At 34.7% G+C, this 22,883-nt stretch overlaps 1 protein-coding gene across 4 annotated transcripts in view; it reads left to right on the top strand.

The window, feature by feature from the left end:
- The window catches only part of LOC145983948 (cell adhesion molecule Dscam2-like), a 796,725-nt gene that overhangs the window by 756,756 nt on the left and 17,086 nt on the right, over positions 1-22,883 (top strand). For all 4 annotated transcript variants that reach the window (XM_083117150.1, XM_083117148.1, XM_083117149.1 and 1 more), the window contains exons 21-28: positions 4,308-4,477; positions 6,542-6,688; positions 8,958-9,113; positions 9,586-9,882; positions 12,357-12,498; positions 19,013-19,140; positions 19,656-20,087; positions 22,024-22,167. In XM_083117150.1, the coding sequence (XP_082973276.1) occupies positions 4,308-4,477; positions 6,542-6,688; positions 8,958-9,113; positions 9,586-9,882; positions 12,357-12,498; positions 19,013-19,140; positions 19,656-20,087; positions 22,024-22,167 (1,616 nt within the window). The remainder of the gene's footprint in view (positions 1-4,307; positions 4,478-6,541; positions 6,689-8,957; positions 9,114-9,585; positions 9,883-12,356; positions 12,499-19,012; positions 19,141-19,655; positions 20,088-22,023; positions 22,168-22,883) is intronic.

Raw genomic sequence — 22,883 nt, 5'->3', positions numbered from 1 at the left:
AGTAACCTTATTGCAATCTAGTATTATTCACCTCCACCAAAAACTACAATTACATGCAACTACAAATGCCTATTTCACTCTTCTTTTGGTATTTTTGACCACGCAGTGATAAAGGTAAAATTTAGTTTATATGAAGTCAAAAACGGATGTACAAATTTCAACAATTCAATGACACATTTTATTCAACAATTAAATGTTCACAACAAGGAGTATACTTTTATATATATATATATATATATATATATATATATATATATATATATATATATATATATATATATATTTACCACAACAAGATTTCGTTAATTAAATCGTTAACAAAGTCCCTCCATAACATTAAGATAATATTGGCTAACCCCAATCAAACAACAAGTTACGCCCCTTTCGACGTTGACTAGACACAATTTGTTTGAATCATTTTTGTACTACATTTTTCACTATACTTGTATTTGTACTTCAAGAAATGTTGAGCAACTATTCAACACAAAAAAAAAAGGGGGAAATGTTCAAAATTTAGAAACAAGCAAGATTTGTGAAATCTACAATTTTGTTATCATACTTTAGTATCAATGCTTCAATCATTTTTTATAGACGAAGATTAAATCCAACGATTTCAATATTTTAAAACACCATCATCATTATCATAGGTGTGCAAACAGCAAAAAAAAAAAAAAAAAAAAAAAACCATGCCAAGAAATTGCGACAATTCACATCAATTTTGTACAAGGTACCCTCCTAGATGCTCATTCAAAAATCAAGTAATTTAACTACTTTGCCATATTCGCCAATAATTGGCGGAATCCCAAAAAAGGGGGAGGAGAAAATGGATAACTGCGTCGTTTAATGACGTCGTCGCGATTAGCTAAGGTAACTATTTGCGACGTGTTCAAAAAAAATGGTACAAGTCTTTTCGCAAAATAACGAACGCACCACGAACGGCAAGTGTCAAACAGTATTGTATGGGCATATTAAGACCACCATTTTACTTTCATCCATTTGTTCGAACTGTACTAGGTTCCTAACAAAACACGTGATGCACCATTAATTTTCCCACGTGTTGCACTAAAGTTACGTCTTTGGTATCAATTACAGGATTCAATCCAGTCGTTTCTCTAGCAATCCCCTACACATATATGTACTACGTAAAACTGAACTTGTTCAGTAACAAATAGTTATTTTTAGCACTTTGAAGCAATCGTTACGAAAAATCGAGTAGTTTTTTGTCGAGTAAAAATCGGCATTTTTTTTTTAACTCACACTCTAATTCACCAATAACTACAAATTCACTTTCTTACCTTTGTTTTATGCGTCACAACTTATAGGTTCTGGCAAGGGGACGACTTCCTTCACTCTTGGGTGCAGTGCCTCATGGTGAGAAGCCGAAGTACCTCACTCTCCCTTTTTCCATATCACCGGCAGCGTACAAACTGTCAAATGCCGTGTTCCCTTCGTATGCTTCAATTCTGCAACCGGTACCATATTTGAAACGTAGCTACGTCTATTTTAGCAATTGAAGACTCTTGATTAATGTTCCACAAATCTCGGCAATTCATCAGGAGTTTCTGAAGACGACAAAGTCCAAACTACGTATTACGAGATACATTTTTGCAGTGGAGCGCGAGAATTACGTGTATTGCCGATACCAAGCACATGACACAACTGTTCTGTGCTCACACACATACCCACACAACTGCCTTCACTCCCTGTAACTTCCGAGCTGCAGATGGCGTGATAACAACGAAATATTTCACAAATAGTTGGTTGCGCCATCTGGCGGAAGATCAGGGAATTAAATGATAAGTCGTTTTTTTATCGCTATTCTGTTACAACTCCTAATATGGTAAACGGGTGCATGACATATGATGGGATGCTACCAATCTCAGACTCTGCATGTTGGAGACAACTTCCACAGCATTGCCGCTTCACTACATGGTGTACAGAAATCATGGAAGTGTGTCTGTGGAGCTTATCCAAAGTATTGTCGCAGCATAAAATAATGAATAAAATATTTCTCATATTGCAAATGGAAGTCATATTACTGTTGCACTGCAGTTTTCATTGCATTTTTCTAGTTTTTATCTTTATATGAATGTAATTTCCTCATATCATTTTATGTCATACATTTGAACAGCTAGATTGATTGCAACAATAAGGACGATTTGAATTAAGTTGAGAGATCTTACCAAACTTTCGAGCCAGTGGTTTCACAGGCTTCTCTGTATACAATACTAACACACCAGCTGTATAGAGCAATTATAACAAAGGAAAAGTTCATAGCAGTTATATAAACACATAAAAATTGTTGAATTTTTTTTTTGCATGATGAGCCTACATATCAACTAACATTTTGAAATTTATTTTGAACAAAGATGCATGTAATTTGTGTCTTATCTCGTAAAATTTACTTATTCAATGTGTCGAGTAGCGATGGTGGTTTCAACATTTAACATGTTGCTATGGTGGTCTAGTTGGTAAGGCATCTGAATGCCATGCAGGAGACCTGGGTTCGATTCTCAGGGGTGGGTGATCTAAGGTCAGAATTTTTCTGGCCTTGTCCCTGTATAAAGTGGCTCTGAATCTCACCCAGACTCAAGTCAATGGGTACCTGGTAGGTTAAGGCAGCCAGAGTGTGGTGCTGATCACATCACCTCCAAAATGGCCAAGATCGAGAATGTGCCTTCATGGCACGGTGGGAAAAATTACCTTTACATGCATCCCACTTGAAATATTGCTTTTATATTGTGGTCATATCATTTCATTGCAACTCTTGTAATAAGCAAGGAGTCATGGGTTGATTCATTTCTCCTGGTCAAAGTATCACTTGGCACTAACTATCATCTTTTTCACCACTATGATGGTACCATATTGCCATTTTCATGCAGCAAAATACTATCATTTCACTGAACAATCACTCAATGCTGTGTGTACGAACAAACATGCAAACTTGTGACAACGACTGCATGGATGGAATGGAAGTAAGGGTTGTTATAGATGTGTGGGAGTTCTGGCAATAATTCATAAGAGGAATGTAAACACAGGAGTAACAAAAGATTGATTGATTGATTTGCTTTATTTTACTTCACTTTTTGTGCCACTTTTGGCTAATTTGCTAAGATGGGTTTGAGTGATGATGTGATGAAATTGATGAATAAACGCACACAAAAATCCATGCCCAGGACAGGATTCGAACCCGGGACTCCTGGTGTCATAGAACGATGTGATAACCACTCCGCCACGCTCCCTTTCCGTATTAAAGCTGCTGGTTGGACACTGAGTTTAAAGGACAAACGGCGATGCTGGGCAACAAAACACACTTGCTCCACGTGCATTCTTGACAAACGGTTCCGCGTAATTTGCCTGGTTGCTAAGAAAAACAATTCTATCTGTTGTTTTCAATTCACACAGTGTGCAAAGATGATATATGGAAATTTGTTTTTTATTCCACTGCCATCATTTTGATATGAGTTGCATCGCTATTGGGCTGACCATTACTGAGATTGCAACATTGTAATTAAGAATTAATTGTGGCTGTTCCAGAGATGATATCAACATTATATATGACTGAGATATTTCTCCACAAACAAGCTTCAATCACAAAAAAAGGTCATATTTTTACGACAGGTTAACAGGAAGCTACTCACAATTGAATTCATCTCATGTAAAAAACACAAGAAAATACTACATTTTTACAAACATTTTTGCCTGATTAGAGAATGTACAGTGTTAAAATCACTTGTCTTGGTTTTTTCTAAAAGCAGATAGTTCTGGCTTTACAATGAGGTATAATTGACCTTTTTCCTCCCATGGGGTACAGTTTCAAGCACATAAACAGTGGGGTCAATATTTTTGTCAGGGATAGCAGTTGTTTGTTTAGTTTTAGAAATTGTTTGGTTTGGAATTGGTATCAGAACTATATTTAGTGTTATGAATGCAAAATATAACCTATAAATATTATAATATAATATAATAAATAAAAATAAAATATTTGCCTCCAACAGAAGTATTAATGAAGCTAACAGTAAAATGAGCTTTCATAGTTTAAGGTCTTTGATAATAATAGAATGGTACTTGTAGAGATGTTTTGGAAAAAATAATTGAAAATATGCCACTTTTGCTGCTAATTCCTTTAATCTATTTTGTAGTAAACTAAGGGCAGACTAATGTCAAATTGTATAGCACTGTTCCAAATGAACACAGAATTCCAATGTATGATGCCATTTAATATTTCTAATTGATGCCATTATGTAATATGTAATATATATATTTGTGTGTGTGTCTATATTTATTTAAGTATTCTTTCATACCAGCTCAGAGCAGTACCAGTTTGTGTCTGTGGAAGGACGATACAATCAAGGTAGTGAATGTTTGCTTACAGACCTTAAAAAATTTACGAGATATGATGTAGTAGTCCAGGCACACAATGCAGTGGGAGCTGGGCCTCTTTCTAATCCTTTGGAAGCTGTTACTCTTGAGGATGGTAAGAAACACAAACAATATTAATAGGTGGTTATTGTTAATGAATCACAAATATGGTCCTGAATGAATAATAATATTACTCCCAGCATTGATTAATTTACTTGTACATGGATTTTTTTAAGGGGATTTTCTGTCCATTGATCAATGAGGACACTTTACAAATATAGGAAATCATTTTCAGAATATTTCAAATATCTAACTAGAGTGAGTAACATCCATTGTATTACTTTGAAACATTTCCTAAATGTTTTTCATGTTACATTTCATTTGCATGAGGAATATAATAGCTGCTTAAAAACTCCTATACGAAGACATAATTTTTATTTTTAAAAAAGGGTGGGAGTGAGTCATTCATTCATTTATTTATTTCAGTGATCAGAGCCCCCCCCCCCCCAATAATTTTGTCAAGTCGGTGCCCCTGCACCAGCCTGAAGGTCTGCGTCATCATCAAAGCACTGTGTTGCTAGCCAGTGTGGGCTAGCTTTCCTGTGGGGAAACAAATGGTATTCACTTGGTGCGAGATCTGGGCTATATGGCAGATGGTCGAAAACCTCCCAATGAAAGGCCTGTAAAAGTTTCTGTGTCCGATTGGCCGAGTGCGGGTGGGCGTTGTCATGAAACAGCAGGAATTTTGCACTCAGTTTTCCACAGCGTTTGTTTTGAATTGCTCTTCACAACTTCTGTAATATTTCACTCATCACATCTTTACCGTAAACTTCACACAGTTGTTGATGAATGTAAATCGGTTTAGTGTCTTTCGCCAACAAAAATCGTGTGACCGACCTCACTTCACAACTGACAGGATTTTCAATCGGAGCACTCATGTTAACATGTATTATGAACAGAGCGGAAGTGACACAAACTTCACATGTCCATAGCTGGATGCGCACTGAATGGGCGGAAGTCCCTGCACAAAATGGCGGCATTTGCCTTGCCCCTAGTGGCACTCCACTGAAACGTAAGTGACTTTCTGGATAGCCCTCATATTTTACGTATTACTGGTGTTTTTCTGCAGTATAATAATGCCACGTTGTGTGTACAATTTGAAAAAAAAATGCATTTTAATGCACGACTCTTATGTGATTATGAATTCTTGTAAGGAAGTTCGAATACGTTTTGCAGCAGAATTCCCAGATGTTACAGTTTCACACAGAAACAGTGTTCAGATTCTTGTGAACAAATTTAGGTAATCAGGGTCTGTTCTTGATAAGAAGTGAAGGGTAAAACTGTGTATGCTTAATGAGGACAAACATTGAAGTAGGATCAAAAATCACTCCGGCACCTTGCACAAGAAATAGACATTTTCATGACGTCTGTGTGGCGAGCTAACAAGCTTTTTAAATCTGAAGCCATACATTAGAAGAACTGAAAGAAAATATCAGGAGAGAAATTGAAGCAATTTTCGAAGAGGAACTGATACGTGTTAGTGAAAATTTCCTTAAAAAATGCCGTAAATGTGTGAAAGCAGGATGACAACATTTCCAACACCTCTTGTAACAATGTATGTGCTCATTTTAATTGTATGAGCTTATTTAATTACATATCTAGTGGTTCCATTTAAGCGGATGTTGCATCCAGTTTGCCATCAGATGCGCTCTCACTTCCCAGTGTAATAGCCACCGCTCCGTGGAAGACTTGGCCATGAAAGGCACTTTATAATAAGACTCTCACGGTCTGTGGAAAGTGCTGTGAACTGAACAGGTGTGTGAAAGATATTTAGTGCCATTGTGTGTCTGCCTTTATAGTACATGTGAAAAATCAATTACTATTCAATTTAGGACCTTCCTGATAGCACAGTGGTAACATTGTCGCCTTGTAATCAAGGGCTCCCAGGTTCGATACCCAGGTTCTGAGCATAAACTGAAGTTAAAAACAAACTCAAATCAAATTATTCAATTTAGAGCTTTCTAATCTTTTATCCATTATTATTCTGCAAATGTGAAAACAAAACAATTTTTCTCAAACATAATTGTACTTCCTAGTAATACACATATTATATCTTTAAAAAATTAATTGTTACACACTCTTTACATGCAATAATTATTCATTTTTTATTTTATTTCAGTACCTGGTGCTCCTCCTCGCGATGTCCGTTGCACGGCATTAACTCCTCAGAGCTTGCAGGTTAGCTGGGAAAAGCCACCTGATAGTGAAATCCATGGTGCTCTCAAGGGTTACAAAGTGTTTTCCCAAAACTTGGATTCTTATCAAGGTAGCGTCACAAAGATAGTTTGAAAATACAGATATTATTGAAATACGTATTTCATCAGAATACATCTTGTAAAGAGAAGAGAGATGAAATGATGAATACCTACACCTTTCTATTGTTGTTGATTTTTTTGGTAGAAATTAATCAGTACTCTATAGTTCCAGTTGATATGGTGCATTGGTATATTGGTAACTTAAACCTAAATTCCATGGCACAACAGCATTCTGAGGTCCAGGGCCTGCTAGGCGGCTTTTTCATTGGGTAACATGTGGTTATCACATTGAGTTCTGTCACTGCTGTTTTTTGGCTTTCGAGACTTAAGCCTACTACTTCTTCTTACTTTTAAGTATGTCTCCAATTATCCTCATGATTCTGGGTGAACACCAATTTCGGGGGCTCCCTCCAGGAATCAAAGCACCAAAGGCATGAGCGCTAACCATTAGGCTATGCAGGAGCCCACATATTGGTAAAGTTTGTAATAATTTTAACTAGTTTGATAAGCTGGCCATAAACTAGTGCACAATTCTTCCATGTATTGTATAAAGGTATAAAACTTATGTACTCTTGTTTAGTAAAGTAAATATCTAATATAGTTTCTTTGCCTAAGAGAAAAATATTGCGGTCATTGTCTCATCATTCATCCATTTTATCAGTTCACCATTCATCCTCATTCTTGCCATTAACCCAAGAGGTAGAAAAGCAACATAAAGTAACCAAAATACGAGAGCATAAGTCGTGCCAAACTTACTTTTTTTTTTTTGCGAGAATGCAGGACTGGCTCAAAAATCCAAAATATACAAATGAAAGGGGACAGTGTATGGTACTGTTGAATGTATGAACAATGCAGATCATGTGTGTCAGGTGTAGGATAGGAAAATGAACAAACATCCTTAAAGATAGCATCATGTCACGCATCACAGGAACAAAAGAGGTGCATACTATAGTAATACTATTTCCCACAGCTTTCACGAGCTCTCTGTGGCATTTCTCCTATGAAATTCAGCTATTTTGACACACGAATGATGCCAGAGATCCCATGATCAAATCCCAGCCTGGGCATGGATGTTCTTTGCGAGTGTCCCTTCATCAATTTCAACTTATCATCAATCATCATCTTCGCAATTAGCCAAAAGTGGCAAAAAAGTGAAGTAAAAGATACCAGATCAATCAATCAATTGACACACAAATGCTGTTCATGCCAGGCCATTGCAGTTGACTCAAAAATGAATTACTATTGGCCTCTGTATGATAACTGTTCATCACACTGCCATCTAGTGACGTGTTCACATACTCTGGGTGCCACGTTCTCCAGGACATATGATCAAATTGAGGTACCACAGTTTAACTTTGAGAATAAATATAGTTGCCATGACTTATGCCCCATTATCAGAGAACACTCAACCTTTGAAAATTCTGATTGATCTTGTGCTTTTGGGATCGTGGGATGGATACTTAATTCTCATTAAGTAATATATGATTGTGATGGAGTTTGCCTCTGAAAAAATAAGCTATGTATTGGAAATGTATTTCACAAAGTAATATTAATTATAAATAAAAGAACAAAACAACAGAATAGTGTCCATTCACAGAATTATTGAAATATAGTCTGAGTAACATCAAGTCTGTAGAATTGTTTGCAACACTTTTGATATGTCTTTATCAACTGATACCAATACAATGGTAATTATTTTTAACAAAAATGGTTGAACTTGCATGGAATGAATCACATAGAATTCATCGGAACAACATAACAGTACTGCACAAAGTACCAAATTGGAAACAGGAATATCCAAGAAGCAGCTTCATAGCAATTGCCCAAAACCCTAAAAGTCATCGTAGTTTCCTCATAAATAGAAATACTAGCATAAGTGGAACAAAAAGTAGTATAGAATTCTGGTGGGGGAGGGGTACTGTTGAGTAGCTAGTTAGTGTACCAGATTTGTAGTCAAGTCACAGATTTGTTGTAGGCTCAATCCCCATCACTGGCAAAAATAAATTGTTCACCTGAAGACGAGGAAAGAGGTGCTCTCTCAAAACTAGACAATGGATAATGTTCATTGTTACTAACATGTAGAGAAGTATTAATAGCAATTAATTTGTGTCATCTGTGCAGTTTGGTGTTTTGGAAATTTATGTGATGAAATTATAATTATGCACATTTTGCTCTTGAGTATATTGTATCTAAGTATTCATAGTATTCATATTTTATTTATAATAAATTATTTTTAAAATGAATATGGCTTATAATATATACTTAATTTATCTTTTGTAGTTTTGCCAAGACCTGTAATCAAGATTACTCAAGCATTAACTGTTGTCATTCATGGGCTAGAAAAATATACAAATTACAGTGTTCACGTCTTGGCATTCACAAGAGTAGGTGATGGTATTCCTAGCCAACCACTGTATTGTGTGACTGAGGAAGATGGTTAGTATTCCTACTATTTTCTTTCCAAATAACTGCCATTTAGAAAAATCAACTACTGGTATTTAAATGTTAGCATCAAATCAATCAATGTGTGTATTATAATGAAATATAAATATTTTGTGTAACCTTTTCTTAGCAGTTTCTCAGCAAATAGACACTATGACCACAGCAACCTACCTCAAAAGTATGTGCATGTGGAACAGCTTTTTGTCACTACAAAAACATGTTTGGTTTATAAAGTAGGTGAAATTGGTTAAAGTGAGAAGTTTAGTGTTTTACCTCTCCTTTCTCTTCCCCCCCTTTCCCCTTCCCCTTCCTGCATTGATTCTCCTTCTTCCTGTAGAATTTACGAAACTTTCCTTGCAGAGTTAATCTCTCAGAACACTTGTGACATTAAAAATTACATTAATAATTTACACTGTATTTTTTTAACATTGTATGAATATAAAATTCATTTTCACAAACATTTCAGTACCTGAAGCTCCAGCAGATATAAAAGCAGTTGTGAACTCTTCTTCATCCATCATTGTGAGCTGGTTGCCACCTGAACATTCAAATGGAATAATTATACAATACAATCTTCATGTTCGTGTGATAGGCAATGGTCAAGAAGTACAATCATATATAAGAAGTCTGCCTCCTCAACAAACATACTATGAAGCTGAGGGCTTACATAAAAGAGAAACATATAAATTTAGTGTTGCTGCTCTTACAAAAATTGGAGAAGGACCAAAATCAAAAAATATAACAATATCTCCTTCAAATGAAGGTAAGTACAGGTTTCTATGCACCAACTGTAAATATAAGAAAAAGATTTGTGGCTGAGGAAAAATATGTATTGTATATGGTACGTTTTCTGTGCATTTCGTGGGTATGGTTCTTTCAGGTCATCATTTTCTTCCTTAGTAACCAGGGAGGTTGGAACCATTCACCATTTAGATCTAGATCACACAAATTCTTTCACAAAAATAACCCATTGGCTTGACCCAGTCATTTTTAACAAATGAGCCATGTAGCAGAATGTATCAGCCAGTCAATGATGAATATCTGATAGGGGGCTTTGGTTATGCATATGTGTAAGGGAGGTGAGTGTGCATGACAGAATTACCTCGGGATCTGTTAAGTTAATCTACTGGAATAGTGAGTAATCTGCAGCTGGGTAGACAGGGAAAAGCTGATTTGCCAAAATGTGGGTTATTTGTTTCTCGGGAATTTTTGTAATGGCATATAACAAGAATGTAATTAGTATTTTAGGGACTCCTAAATGCTAAACTGTGGGAGCAATTATAATTACTGCAGTGCATACCACCTAGGTTGCTGATCAGGTTTGGTACAGTTGACTTGTCATCTCATCTTCAAATATTTTAGGTTGAAGTTCCAGTAAATACATGTGTGTTCAGTTGTGTTTGTTCTTTCATCTATTTAATTTCATTGTCTTTCATCCTGATACCTGCAATAAGCAAAATTGAGTATCCAAACACAAACAAAATCTATAGTGTATAATAGATATTGTCACCATAACATACTTGCATTCGTGGACAGTTTACATTACTCATCATTGTTAAATATTTGTAGGTAATTTGAAATAACAGATAATAACATAAGTTGTATTAATATGGAAATAAGTAAAGAGTTTTGATATAAATTTTGTTCAGTAACAAAAGAAAGTATTAAACTTTTAAAAAAATCATTAGCATCTTTTCTGGTGACAATTGTTAGGCCAAAGTAACACTTTTATTTGTTTACGTAAAATGGTTCATAATTTTCCGTTATGTTAAAAATGTACTTTCTTCATAACTATGTGAACTAATTTTTGTATTTGCTAAAAAAAAACAAGATATTTTATTTCAGCTTTCAAATGCATATATACATACACATTTTTGAAAATGTGCTACAAATGATTCAAAGCATTTTCATCTTCTAGCCACAACAATATTTGTTCATCTGGTATCATTTTGTTACTGTAAGAAATTCCCACTACACAAATAAACTTCACCAAGTGAGAACTGAAAACAATGTAGTGAAGGGACTCCTGTGTAGGATCTCAAACACTTTTAAACATCCTCAGACACTCAATCTCTCTAATGAAGTACATTCTTTTCAGAGTTCTCTCCAAGTTGGAAATCCTGAAAAAGTCAGGGAAATCAATCTGTAAATGAAAAAGTCAGGACATTTAAAAATATGCCCCAAGATGTGGAAAAATCATGAAAAGTAGTGTTTGTTTTACTTGCCAAGATTTGAGTAATGAAAATAAATTCCATTTTTTCTTGAACCAGGTCTTGATGGAAGGTATTTTATGTAAAATTACTTTTATAATTTATTTATTTATTATTTATTTTGTACAGTTGATTCTTTTGAATATCAAGTTTCACATGCTAACAACTTGATTATTAGCATATTACAGAACCACAGAATGCCTGTACATTTGGTTTAAAATTGTCTGGGAATATCGGGGAATTTGGTATGTCCAAATAAATGGTAACCCTGCTTTTGATGCTTGCTCGCTGTACTAAGAATAGGAAACAAACAGCTTGTATGACACAGTACAAATTGATTGTGCCCATTATTAGAATGTATATGGAAAGATTGCCCCCTGTATCCATGTTTGCATGTCCTCATTATAGACTACGATGGCCTATGGACCTATATGCACAGCACACAATAGAGAGTCACATGATTATAACAGCCAATCTGCATCACTTGTATTGAAGGGCCACCAGGAATTCTGGCAACATCACTAGCCTGTCTCCCATAGTGCTTCTTTCTCTCTGCCTGTGTGACAATCTCCCATCGTATGTGGCGACATTTATAATATCTTGGCAAAGATTGATAAAATGCCACACAACATATTTCCAACTCATGTTCTTCGCTGCCCATCTATTATTATCCTGTCTTTTACAGCCTTGACTGACTATGGCAACTCTATCATGACTGGAGACTTCAGATTTGCCTGGCAGGGTGTGTAATGTGAGAATTCATGCTGTTAGAAAATATCTAAAAATGAACACCACTGTGAGTGAATAATACTGCTACCAGCAGAAGTGTTTCATTTTATATTGCTACAGTTTATCTAACAGTACAGGTGATTGCGATGTAAGTATATTAATGATCTGAAGGTCATTGAAGCATTCAATTTTATACATACTTCTCACAATTTAGATTAAAGCTCTTCCATTATATTAATGATGATTATTCTGCAACAAATAACAAGAAATAGTAATTTTAATTTTTTTCCCCTTCCAGTTCGAGCAGCTATATATTCATTTGGAAGTCATATTATAGTACCTTGGAAGAAAGAGACAAGTCTCCCATGTCTATATGTTGGAAGACCTAAACATTTTGTTGATTGGAAGCAGAGGGGACAACTGTTGAAGTCTTCTCCAAGGTAGTGCTATATTTATGACCATGGTGAATAAGATTTTAATATCTGCCCATAGATTCTTCATCATATAAGGCTATAAAGATACAAGACCAACAAAGAGAATCACCTGGCTTAAACAGGAATAACTGAACATGTTTCAGTATTTACCATTATTAACTTCTTTCACAAGTTATAAGGAGGATTAATACATATGCACACCATTTATTTGCCAAAGCAAAAATTAATACAAAAGAGAGAGTATTGCGATTGGAAAGAAAAATATATATATTCTGAATATAAACTATCATTTTTGCTTAAATCAAAAAATACATAATATTAAGTTGAAATATTTGAATTTTCTTCATCTGACAAAAGAGGATGATGTAAACAACATATAACTTATAATTATTACTAAATGTTGAAGACTTAGTATGAAAGACTTATTAATGAAAATTAGAATAATACAGCATCACAACCACCATTGGCACTATTGATGTACAATACATGACACTGCAAATAAGGAATATGTATCTTGAAATCAAGGAATATGGATATATATTTGGACTCTTAATTGAACTGAATAAATAAGCAATTCTTTGCATTAAAGTATTGAATATTTCCTTTCATTTAGTTTTTACCAGTCTGTATAATTTATCCTTCATATAAAGGATAACAACATTTTCAAAATATTTGCTATAGAGGGAAAATTAATTTTTTGGATATATATAAGCATACTTCAATAGGCCCCAAATTTAGTATGTTCTGCTTTTTTTTTATTTCTTACTTTTCAATGATGCTGAATATGTTCTGTCTATTGATATTAATGAAATGTATCCAGTAATTTAGTAGATTCAAGAATATGCAGTGTACATAAAAATTAGCAAATTATCAGCAATGATGAAAATATTTAGACAGGAGAAGTTTTAACTAGAGCTACTAATGTCATACTCAGAGTAAATTGAATGCCTACAAGCTGGATTATAATGCAGTCAATGATATATTTATTAGTTTTTATTTTAAAGTAAAAGCTTCAATTGATGAAATTATATAATTTTAATTTCCAATGATCATTGTGATTGTGATAATTTCTATTCAGCTAATAATTCAACGTAAGAAAGCAATTGAGATTTTCTCATGAAGGTACTAATATTCTCTGTAATTGTGCATCTCTTCAATTACTGCAACTGAATAAAGTATATGAAAACTCTGAAACATTATGCAATGGAATATTATTGTCCACAAATGTGCTCCAGTCAAGTAAGTAGGAAGTATATGATTTGTAACGTTAATGAATCTGTATGAGTGTTGTGTCTTGAAAGCAAAATAACTATCTTTACAAATGGCATATTGCAAATGTACTACTCTGATGTTCAAGTGATTGGGAGAAATTAATTTATTTTTGAAAGAAAATTTGTATCCATATGTAACAATTCTATTGGTCTTTTTTTAAAGAAAAATACCTTTCTTCAAACTTTCTGTGACATAACAAATTGTACTTTTTTCAATGGAAAATTCTTACAATAGTCAAGGATTACAACACTAGAAAAAATTATGAAGTAATATGAATCAGGATAAGAAGTACTCCACTGGAAGCAATGAATGAAATATAATTCTTGAAAAAAATATATTATGCTGATGAATTACAAATGCATATACCGTTTGGAATATTGCTGGTGAGATCATTGAGAAATTCTTGAAATTTAGTGTTACTATTTACGTCGAGGATTTCAAGGGACCGTCAATCCAGAGTGATTATTTTTATCATATATTGAAATATCAAATGTGCATCAAATTTCATATGCTTCTCAAATTTAATTTGCATTTTCAACTTCCTGAAAACCACAGTAACATTTTTTTAAATAATCAATTTTAAGAAGAGAAAAACAAATCTATATGAAATGAACATAATGGAAGCAGTAAATGCAATTAATAATTCATAATTTAAGAAGAAATATGTGTAAAGAATAAATATTAAAGAAAGTAAAATATGAACGTCACACAAAATGAGGAAGATATGAGAAGATTGGTGAAAGAATGCCATTGTTAAAGGACCTGTAAGTCCATTGGTAACTCAGAACTTTCTTGAATATATTCCATCAGGATACAATAATGAAAAAAGGTAAGCACGTTTCATATACTGTGATATAATCACGATACATTGGTTATATAACTACATTATTCAACTTAACACAGGAAGTTGTCTTGAAAAGTATAAACAATTTCTCCCAATCATTTAACATCAGCTTATGAGGAAATTTGATTTTTTCTAAATTGTCATGACCCCTGTTGCATTCGAGGATCATCCAAATAAAGCACATAATCATGCAGAAGTGTTTCTTTTTTTTTTTTTTTTAAGAAATTGAGTGGCTTTAAACAAGGCCATGTAGCCTTTTCAGCAAATGTTTTATAGAAGAAGTATATCTACGTCTTTTATAAAATGTTGCCATTAAAGTGGATTAATTGATTCAATGAGAGTTTTCTCTCTACTAAGGCAAGGATTATCAATATTACAATACAACTTCCTGCTTAAAAGTTCATACATAGTTTGTTCATACTTATTTTCTATTATAAATGGTTTTTAAAAAAGAAACTCCCTGGTTTCATGAATATCTTGTGGTCAACTTATGGAACTTGTCATCATTATATGAGTGTACGTCTGTGCCTGATACCCACAAGTTTTTATTCAAATAGTCCCACACACCACTGGTTCTGGAGTGTGCAATACAATATGGTGGCCTCTGGAGATGTGAAGGGATTCTGTGTCCTGCAATTCAACGAAGCAATTGCAAGCAGTATGACTTCATTCGTAAATGCTTTCGGACAATTCTCCACACACTTGTTTGTGGCAGTTTAACCTCTCGACTTGCATGATTTGTTCATTTCAGTGGACTTCGTTGGAAAGTTTGGCAGACGTGGTCCACAATCTCATTCTACACTGATGGTCTGTCACTGAATTTTCCCTGGAACAGACAATCCATAGTCATGAATTGTTTGCATATACCACTTATGAATACTTTTCCCCATTGATGGCTCTTTTTAAAATTTGTTCTCCACTGTTGTTGTATGATCGTAACATACTTCGTTTCATGGTGTAGACTTTGCAGCAGTATACGGGACTATTTGAATAAAAACTTGTGGACACCAGGCACAGGTGTACATCCATATAGTGATGATACGTTCCATAAGTTCCATGAATAAAGTCAAAAAACTTTTTCTTTTTGAAAAACCCTGTGTTTGTAATATTAGAGATTGATTATAAGGTATTTAGTGCATATTATAAAATAATCTGCTAAAAGATCTTCTAATGTTTGTGTTATTTGTAGATGAACATGACAGTTCATCATCAAAGAAATTGTCAGTTAAGTAGATTACTGTTATCCCCATCTTTGACTTAGAATATAACAAAGCCAGATTTCAATCCTCTACAGGAAATGGTCTCCCCGATGGTGCAGTGGTAGCGTCGTCACCTTGTAATCAAGAGGTCCTGGGTTCGATACCCGGTAGAGGCACATGGTGGTTCGGATCCCACTTTAAACTGTAGGTCCAGTCCTGATTAGCCTTACTGTGCATAAAGTGGACTTCAAACACCAAATCAATCAATCTACAGGAACTACAGAAGGTTGTTCGGGATCTCTGGTGACAATTTTGAAAGCCGCTGGCGGCGCTGTTATCAACGTCAGTCTGTCCAAACGGTGCATGCTGAGTCACATCAGTACCAAGAATGCATGTGCAGAGTGTTGTGCCATTTACCTACAACGATGCCAAAGAAAATTGAACCATACTGGGAGGGCTACATAACAGCCCTTTCCGATGCTAAATATAGCTATTCGGCAATCAAAGGAATGTGCAAGAAGCGTGGTTTTGTGATATCGAAGAACGAGATCGGTGCAGTATTGAACAAAAAAGGCAAAGGCCGACTGGGTCTAATTCCACAGGGGAAGAAACAGGCAAATCCACGAGCAGCTACGAGTCGTACACCGGACATAGTGAGAAAAGTGAAGGCCCTTGTGTTAGGTGGTAACCCTGCCCCCCAAAGGAGTATCGCACGTAAGTTGGGAATGTCTGTGTCAACAGTGAACACCATAATCAAGAAGGACCTGCAACTAGAAATGCGGTATAAGTGGCGAGTTGACAAGCTGTTGCCTCGTCACATTGTGGAACGTCGCACGAACGCTAGAAAGCTCTATGAGACCTATCTTGCAGGGGAGAGATGGAAAAATGTGGTGACATTAGATGAAGCATATGTCTACCTTAGTGACTGTCACAAACCTCGCACGATTTACTACCGCCCTCGTGACAAAAACAATTATCAAACATTGTATCGAGAATGCCAGGAAAGTTTTCCACGGGGTTTCATGATCATTGCTGGATACTGCTATAATGGCAAGCTAGCAATTCGCCATGTAGCTAATAATGTGAAGGTGAACTCCACATACTATCAGGATGAGGTTTTAACACCCATTTATAACATAGATATCCCGGCACTGTATGGGGGGGGGGGGCAAAAACCAGGTCTGGGTGCACCAAGATAAAGCAGTTAGCCATACCTCCTGTTTGACTCGTCTGTTCTTACAGTGAATGGAGATTGAAACTGGCATCCGTGCAATTCCTTACAGCGACATTCCGGTCAAGGTGCCAGATGGGTCACCCATGGACTTCTGTGCATTTGGACTCCTAAAATGGGCTTTAGGAAAGAGACGTCCACGCACTCTCAATGGCCTCTGGAAAGCCTTTCAGGAGGAGTGGGAAAAGTTGGACATGATAACTCTTCGAAAAATTCTGTTGCAATGGAAATTAAGTTGTCAGGCTATAGCGCAGAATGCTGGTTTTCCAATTGAGCATGATCGTTGGTGGCGACATGGGTTTTCATGAACTTATCACCCTTCCAACATTGTCCTCAGAGATCCCGAATGACCTTCTGTATTAAGGCAGATAACTACAACTCTATCTATATAATATTTGTTTCTACATGGAAATAATTAGATTAAAACACATCTTACATCGTATTAAATTTTTCAAACACATTATGACTGTCCATCAAATTCTAAAAGTAGTTATGTTTGTATTTCATCTCCCATATTTCTTTGTATTAAATATACAATATCAGTTATTAGTATTTAAAAATCTGTTCGTATTATAATCTTTATATATTCTCCTAGTTTTCTATTCAATCAAATATTGTGCAGCATATAGTAAATACAAAAGATCCAGTGTGGTCTAGTTGGTAGGGCATCTGACTTCCATGTGGGAGATCCAGGTTTGATTCCTGGGTGGGTGATTTTTCCAGCCTTGTCCCTGCATAAAGGGGCTCTAGGGCTCACCCAACCTCAAATCAATGGGTGCTTGGGGGCAACCCTGGAGAGTAAAGGCAGCTGGAGCATGGTGCTGATCACATCACCTCCAAAATGGCTGAGATCGAAATTATGTGGGGCCTTCCTTCACCAATGTCCTCTAAGCTTTGTGACAAAGAAAAATGAAAAATGTGTAGAAATTAGAAATAAATTTCACTAATATACGTATTGCAAGAAAAATGGTGTAGATTTTATTACTTTTTAATCTTGATAATTGTGATGTAATTCTGGTTATGTATTTCAGCACTAAATATTTTAATTTTGGCACATTATCTGGTTTTTAGTATTAATATATATTGGCTTATATGTATTTTATTGTAAGTTGTAAGGAAGACATACTTATTATTGAACTTCCCATTTTATGATTTTTATTTTTGTTATTTAGCGTCTTGTGTCTGCCAGTTTTGGCTAATTGCAACAATGAGAATGAGTGATGATATGATGAGATCGTTGAGGGGTGCTCACAAAGAATGCCATGCTCAGGCTGGTATTCAAACCTGGAACCACTGATATTATAGCACGCTGTGCTAATCACTCCACCATGAGGGATTGAACCCAATTTAACACATCCTGCTCTTGTAACTTTCATTTGAAACTCTGATACTTAATTACAGTTCTGAACTGACAACAAACAATATATTTTTGCACTCTTTGGTTGTTCTTCATTAGTTCAAGTATAACTTGTCCTATCTTCCTACTGTATCTGCTTTGGATGATGTCCTCAAGTGCATTTGGCTTCATTACAATAGGAAAAAAATAATTATTTTAGTAATAAATGAAAGTGTGGGGCGTTACCCCCACACCCCCTATACACCTTCATGGCGTGGTGCTATGCACAGGGGAATACTTTACCTTTTTACTTTAGTAATAAATGTTAATAGAAATAATCTGAGTGCACAAATTTATAACAGATGTTCTTCAATGTGGTTTTTATAAGACTTGGCTTCTAAACATAAACCAGAAGTTGTTATGAACCCCAAAACGATTTTATGGAATGTGTGATGACCACCTGAAAAGTGAGCTATGGGCTCTGATAAAAGTTGACCATTTCAGTACACATCATTTATCATCACTTTCCTTCATTTGCAAACCTGAAATTATGTCAACTTCAGGTACTGCCCGCATTATATAATACTTTCGTGTTATTGTTAAATAAAAATTAATGTATATTCTTTCTCAATGTATAGATTCACATCTTTGGAAAATGGTTCCTTACTAATAACAGAGTTAAGAAGAGAAGATGGTGGTAACTATTCCTGTCATGTTAAAAATCGTTATGGATCAGATCATATAACACATCATTTAACAGTGCAAGGTAAGTACAATTTAGAATGAAACTTTATTTATTAATTCATATGTATAGAAAAAAGTTCATGAACAATGTCGTTTAACTCATCATATTCGTGACAAGCCACAGCACCACAAAAGAACTAAATTTTTATGCTGGCCCAGAATGGAATGTCAAAATACAAGTGCCATAATCATTTAATATTGTTGTTTTCTTCTGTAGTTATGTAGTTTTTCACTTCTTGGGGAAGGAAACTAGTGATGAAAATTCTAGGAAACAATTCCAGGAACATGTCTGATTTTGAAAGGATTTAAAAAATATATCATATTACCATATTTATGACCAAACCTCAACAGTAATGAAAGATAAGTCTAAAATATTATGCACATGCATTCAACATAAGGTGTGTGTGTGTGTGTGTGTGTGTGTGTGTATGTGTATATATATATTGTTTCTGCTTTATTAATTCTGTACATCCAAAATTATATGTTTGTTGACATAATTTGTATATATTCTCTGAGAAATTTTCTTATATTTTACAGTGCCACCTGAGAAACCTTTATTACACCCTACTACTACTACTATAAGTAGTATTAATTTACAGTGGAAACAAAGTGATGATGGAGGAGCTCCTGTGCAAGGATTTGTGCTTCATTACAAACGAGAGCATGGTGAATGGGAAGAGAGAAAAATAAGTAGACTAGAAAGCAGCTATATTCTTGATAAATTGTGGTGTGGAACTCGATATCAAATATACATTACAGCGTACAATAAAATAGGAATGGGAAAGCCCAGTGAGGCAGTAGTTGCTACTACCCATGGAACTAAGCCAGGATCAGTGTCAAAAGAACGTTTCCTCTTTGTTAATTCTACTGCTGTGACATTATATTTTGAAAATTGGGACAATGGTGGTTGTCCACTTTTATATTTTGAAGTTGAATACAGGAAAAGTGGTGATTCTGAATGGACCTTAGGTAGTGTATGTGGTGTTTTGTCATGTTGTCAATATGGTTAATATAAAGTTTGAAAAATTGTGAAGAATTGAAATAGGTTGTGTTGCAGAAATGGTCAAGAAACATTTTAATTATTTTGAATTTGTTGAGCTATATTAATGTTTCCTTCAAATCTATATGTTTTTTGGTGTAACCCTTTATTTGATAAAAAATATCTTGTTTGTAGACTGGGGATTTATATGCACTGAACACTAGCAAAATGTACAAGCAAATATTTAAAAAAAAATTAACTTAAAATATGCACTATATGTGGAAGATAAAAATAAACATGAAATGTAATCACGAATGCAATTCTGCTGCTGTCCTACAGAATATGAAGAAGGGTAAAACTTCCATAAAAACTGAACCCAATGTGCAAAGCTATCCATTTTTACTGAAAATTTTGCATCAAAACTACTTACAATAATTTATGCTGAAATATTTAACTGAAATTTTTTTTACATTTATAACCATCAATCAATGTCTAGATGTGTATTTAAGATCTCTAACAAAACATAAAGTAACAGAAGGCAATTTCATGTTAAAAACACATTAGATATGGTCTGCATAGTTTAAATAAATTAAATTAAGTAATCTTACTTCCTTGTAACAAACTTTACAAAATAAGCTTTCCCCACCAGTAGCACAGCACTTCTGGTGTCAATCAACAATGAGGACAAGCAGAATGGGTGGATATCCATACCCTTAATCAGATAGTCCATAGTCTTCATGCTCCCCCTGGGCCTCTTCTGATGGCATAGTCTTTACCTTGTAATTAAGGGGTTCCAGGTTTGATACCCAGTGGAGGCACATAGTGGTTCGGATCCCACTTAAACTGTGCATCCAGTCCCGATTAGCCTATCTGTGCATAAAGTGGACTTGAAAAAAACTGAAATCATGCCGCCATCCCTATGTGGAGTCAGGGTAATTCAGAGGTTTGGATTAAATCCATGTCGTTTTAAACCATAGATTGAAAACTATTTTCAATCTGAAAAACCTTATGTTTTGGGCAAAAGAAGGAACAGTCCTGAAAAGTTCTGCAAAATGCAAAATAAAATTTGTGGCCAAAATTGTTAAAACATGCAAAGCATGCAACACAAATGTACAGCTGTTTAAGTACTTTTTTATCAAAATGTTGAAAGAAAAATAATTAATTGTGAAATGTGCCTTTTCAATAAAAAAAATATCCACTTGCATATAGAAATCCTCAGTAAGAAATTATTGGAGCAAGAAAGATGAAATTTATTTTACTGAAAAGCCTATCAAATTTTGGTATAATGGAATATAAATGATCTCAGTCAACAAATGAAATCAGACAGCTTGGAAACTACTGGATCTGTAAAAATTAAAGGTTGCAATCTAATAGACCTATCAAGTACAAACTTTACTGATGTGTCAGAAATAACCACAAAGACAGAACTTGATGGATTAAAAGACTTAATTAGTTCACCACATAGATTATCTCAATTTAAACATTCATCTACCTGTGTGAATCGGCAGTAGATGACAATAAGTACTTATCAAATCCCCAAAGTCAGTTCATTTCAGGTCCACTTTATGCTCAGAAAGGGTAACAGAGATTTGATCAGTTTCTCAGAAACCGAGTTACTAAGAAGATTAAATCAAGCCATAAATCTTTCCACATTAAAAATACAAGGTTAAATAAATGAACATGTAATATTTTGTATAGTCGCTATGCAGGACAATGCACTTATCTGCAGTGCTTCCTTTATATATGTTTCCACTCACTCAGTGCTTTGTCTCCTTCTCTCTGGTTTGTTGTGATGGAACCATGTCTCATTTTGATGTCAATTTTAAATGTGTGTGCAAAATTGTAATATATATATGTTCTTGCATGATTTGAATTGAATATAATTTTGAATGGAATAATTAAGTAATTTTGACTCAATTTTTCTAGTTTCAAATAATGCAGAGCCAAGGAAAATCTTCACTTTCAAGAGCTTAGAACCTTCAACACGATATCAGTTACGAGTTACAGCACACAACAATGCTGGCTCTTCTGCAGCGGAATACAGTTTTCGAACATTAAATAAATTAGGAGGTATGTTCTCTAAAATTTAATACATAAATTATTAGAATAAACATACACTGTATTGTATTGTAAACTATTGTTCTCTTTGTTTCATTATGTTTTAAGCATACAGGAGCAAGATAAATATAAGTGTATATAGTCTGGTCTATAAAGGAAAATTTACTCACCTTATCATGGCTTTTTAAGACAGGGCATTTTTCAGTTTTCTGCCAACCTTCAACCTTCATACTTTATAATTGAACATATTCCGCAGAAATAAAGCATCTGACTCCTTGAATTAATAGACAGATAAACATTATTTGATTGATTAATTCAAAATAGACCTCTTCTTTCCTTCAATTAACTGAACAGACACCTTTTCATGCTGGTGTAGGTTTTGAAAGAGAATATGTATATTTTGTGAATGAATTGTTTGTAGCATGGGGGAAATAGTAAGGAATATAAAGTAGTTATCAATATTAAATACCAGTGGTAATTATAATTTATTATTTTTTTGGCTTAAAAGAGTTGAAAGTATTTTAATGAGTTAAAAGTGTGATTAATTCATCTTCAAGAAACAGTGTGTCACTCCAGTGTGAAATCAGTCTTAAAAGGCTTGCACACATGCCAATAAAATCACTGATATCTTCAACATCAGAAATCAAAAGGATTAATATCACAGTTGCATATGTTGTTTTGAATGATTTTGGCTTATTAACTTCTTGATGAGGCATTTATGGACAGGG

This window comes from Lepisma saccharinum, chromosome 2, assembly GCF_977018435.1.
Source record: "Lepisma saccharinum chromosome 2, izLepSacc3.1, whole genome shotgun sequence".
NCBI classification, from domain to species: Eukaryota; Metazoa; Arthropoda; class Insecta; order Zygentoma; family Lepismatidae; genus Lepisma; species Lepisma saccharinum.
The sequence above is the reverse complement of the archived record's forward strand: the minus strand, read 5'-3'. Positions and strand labels throughout refer to the sequence as shown.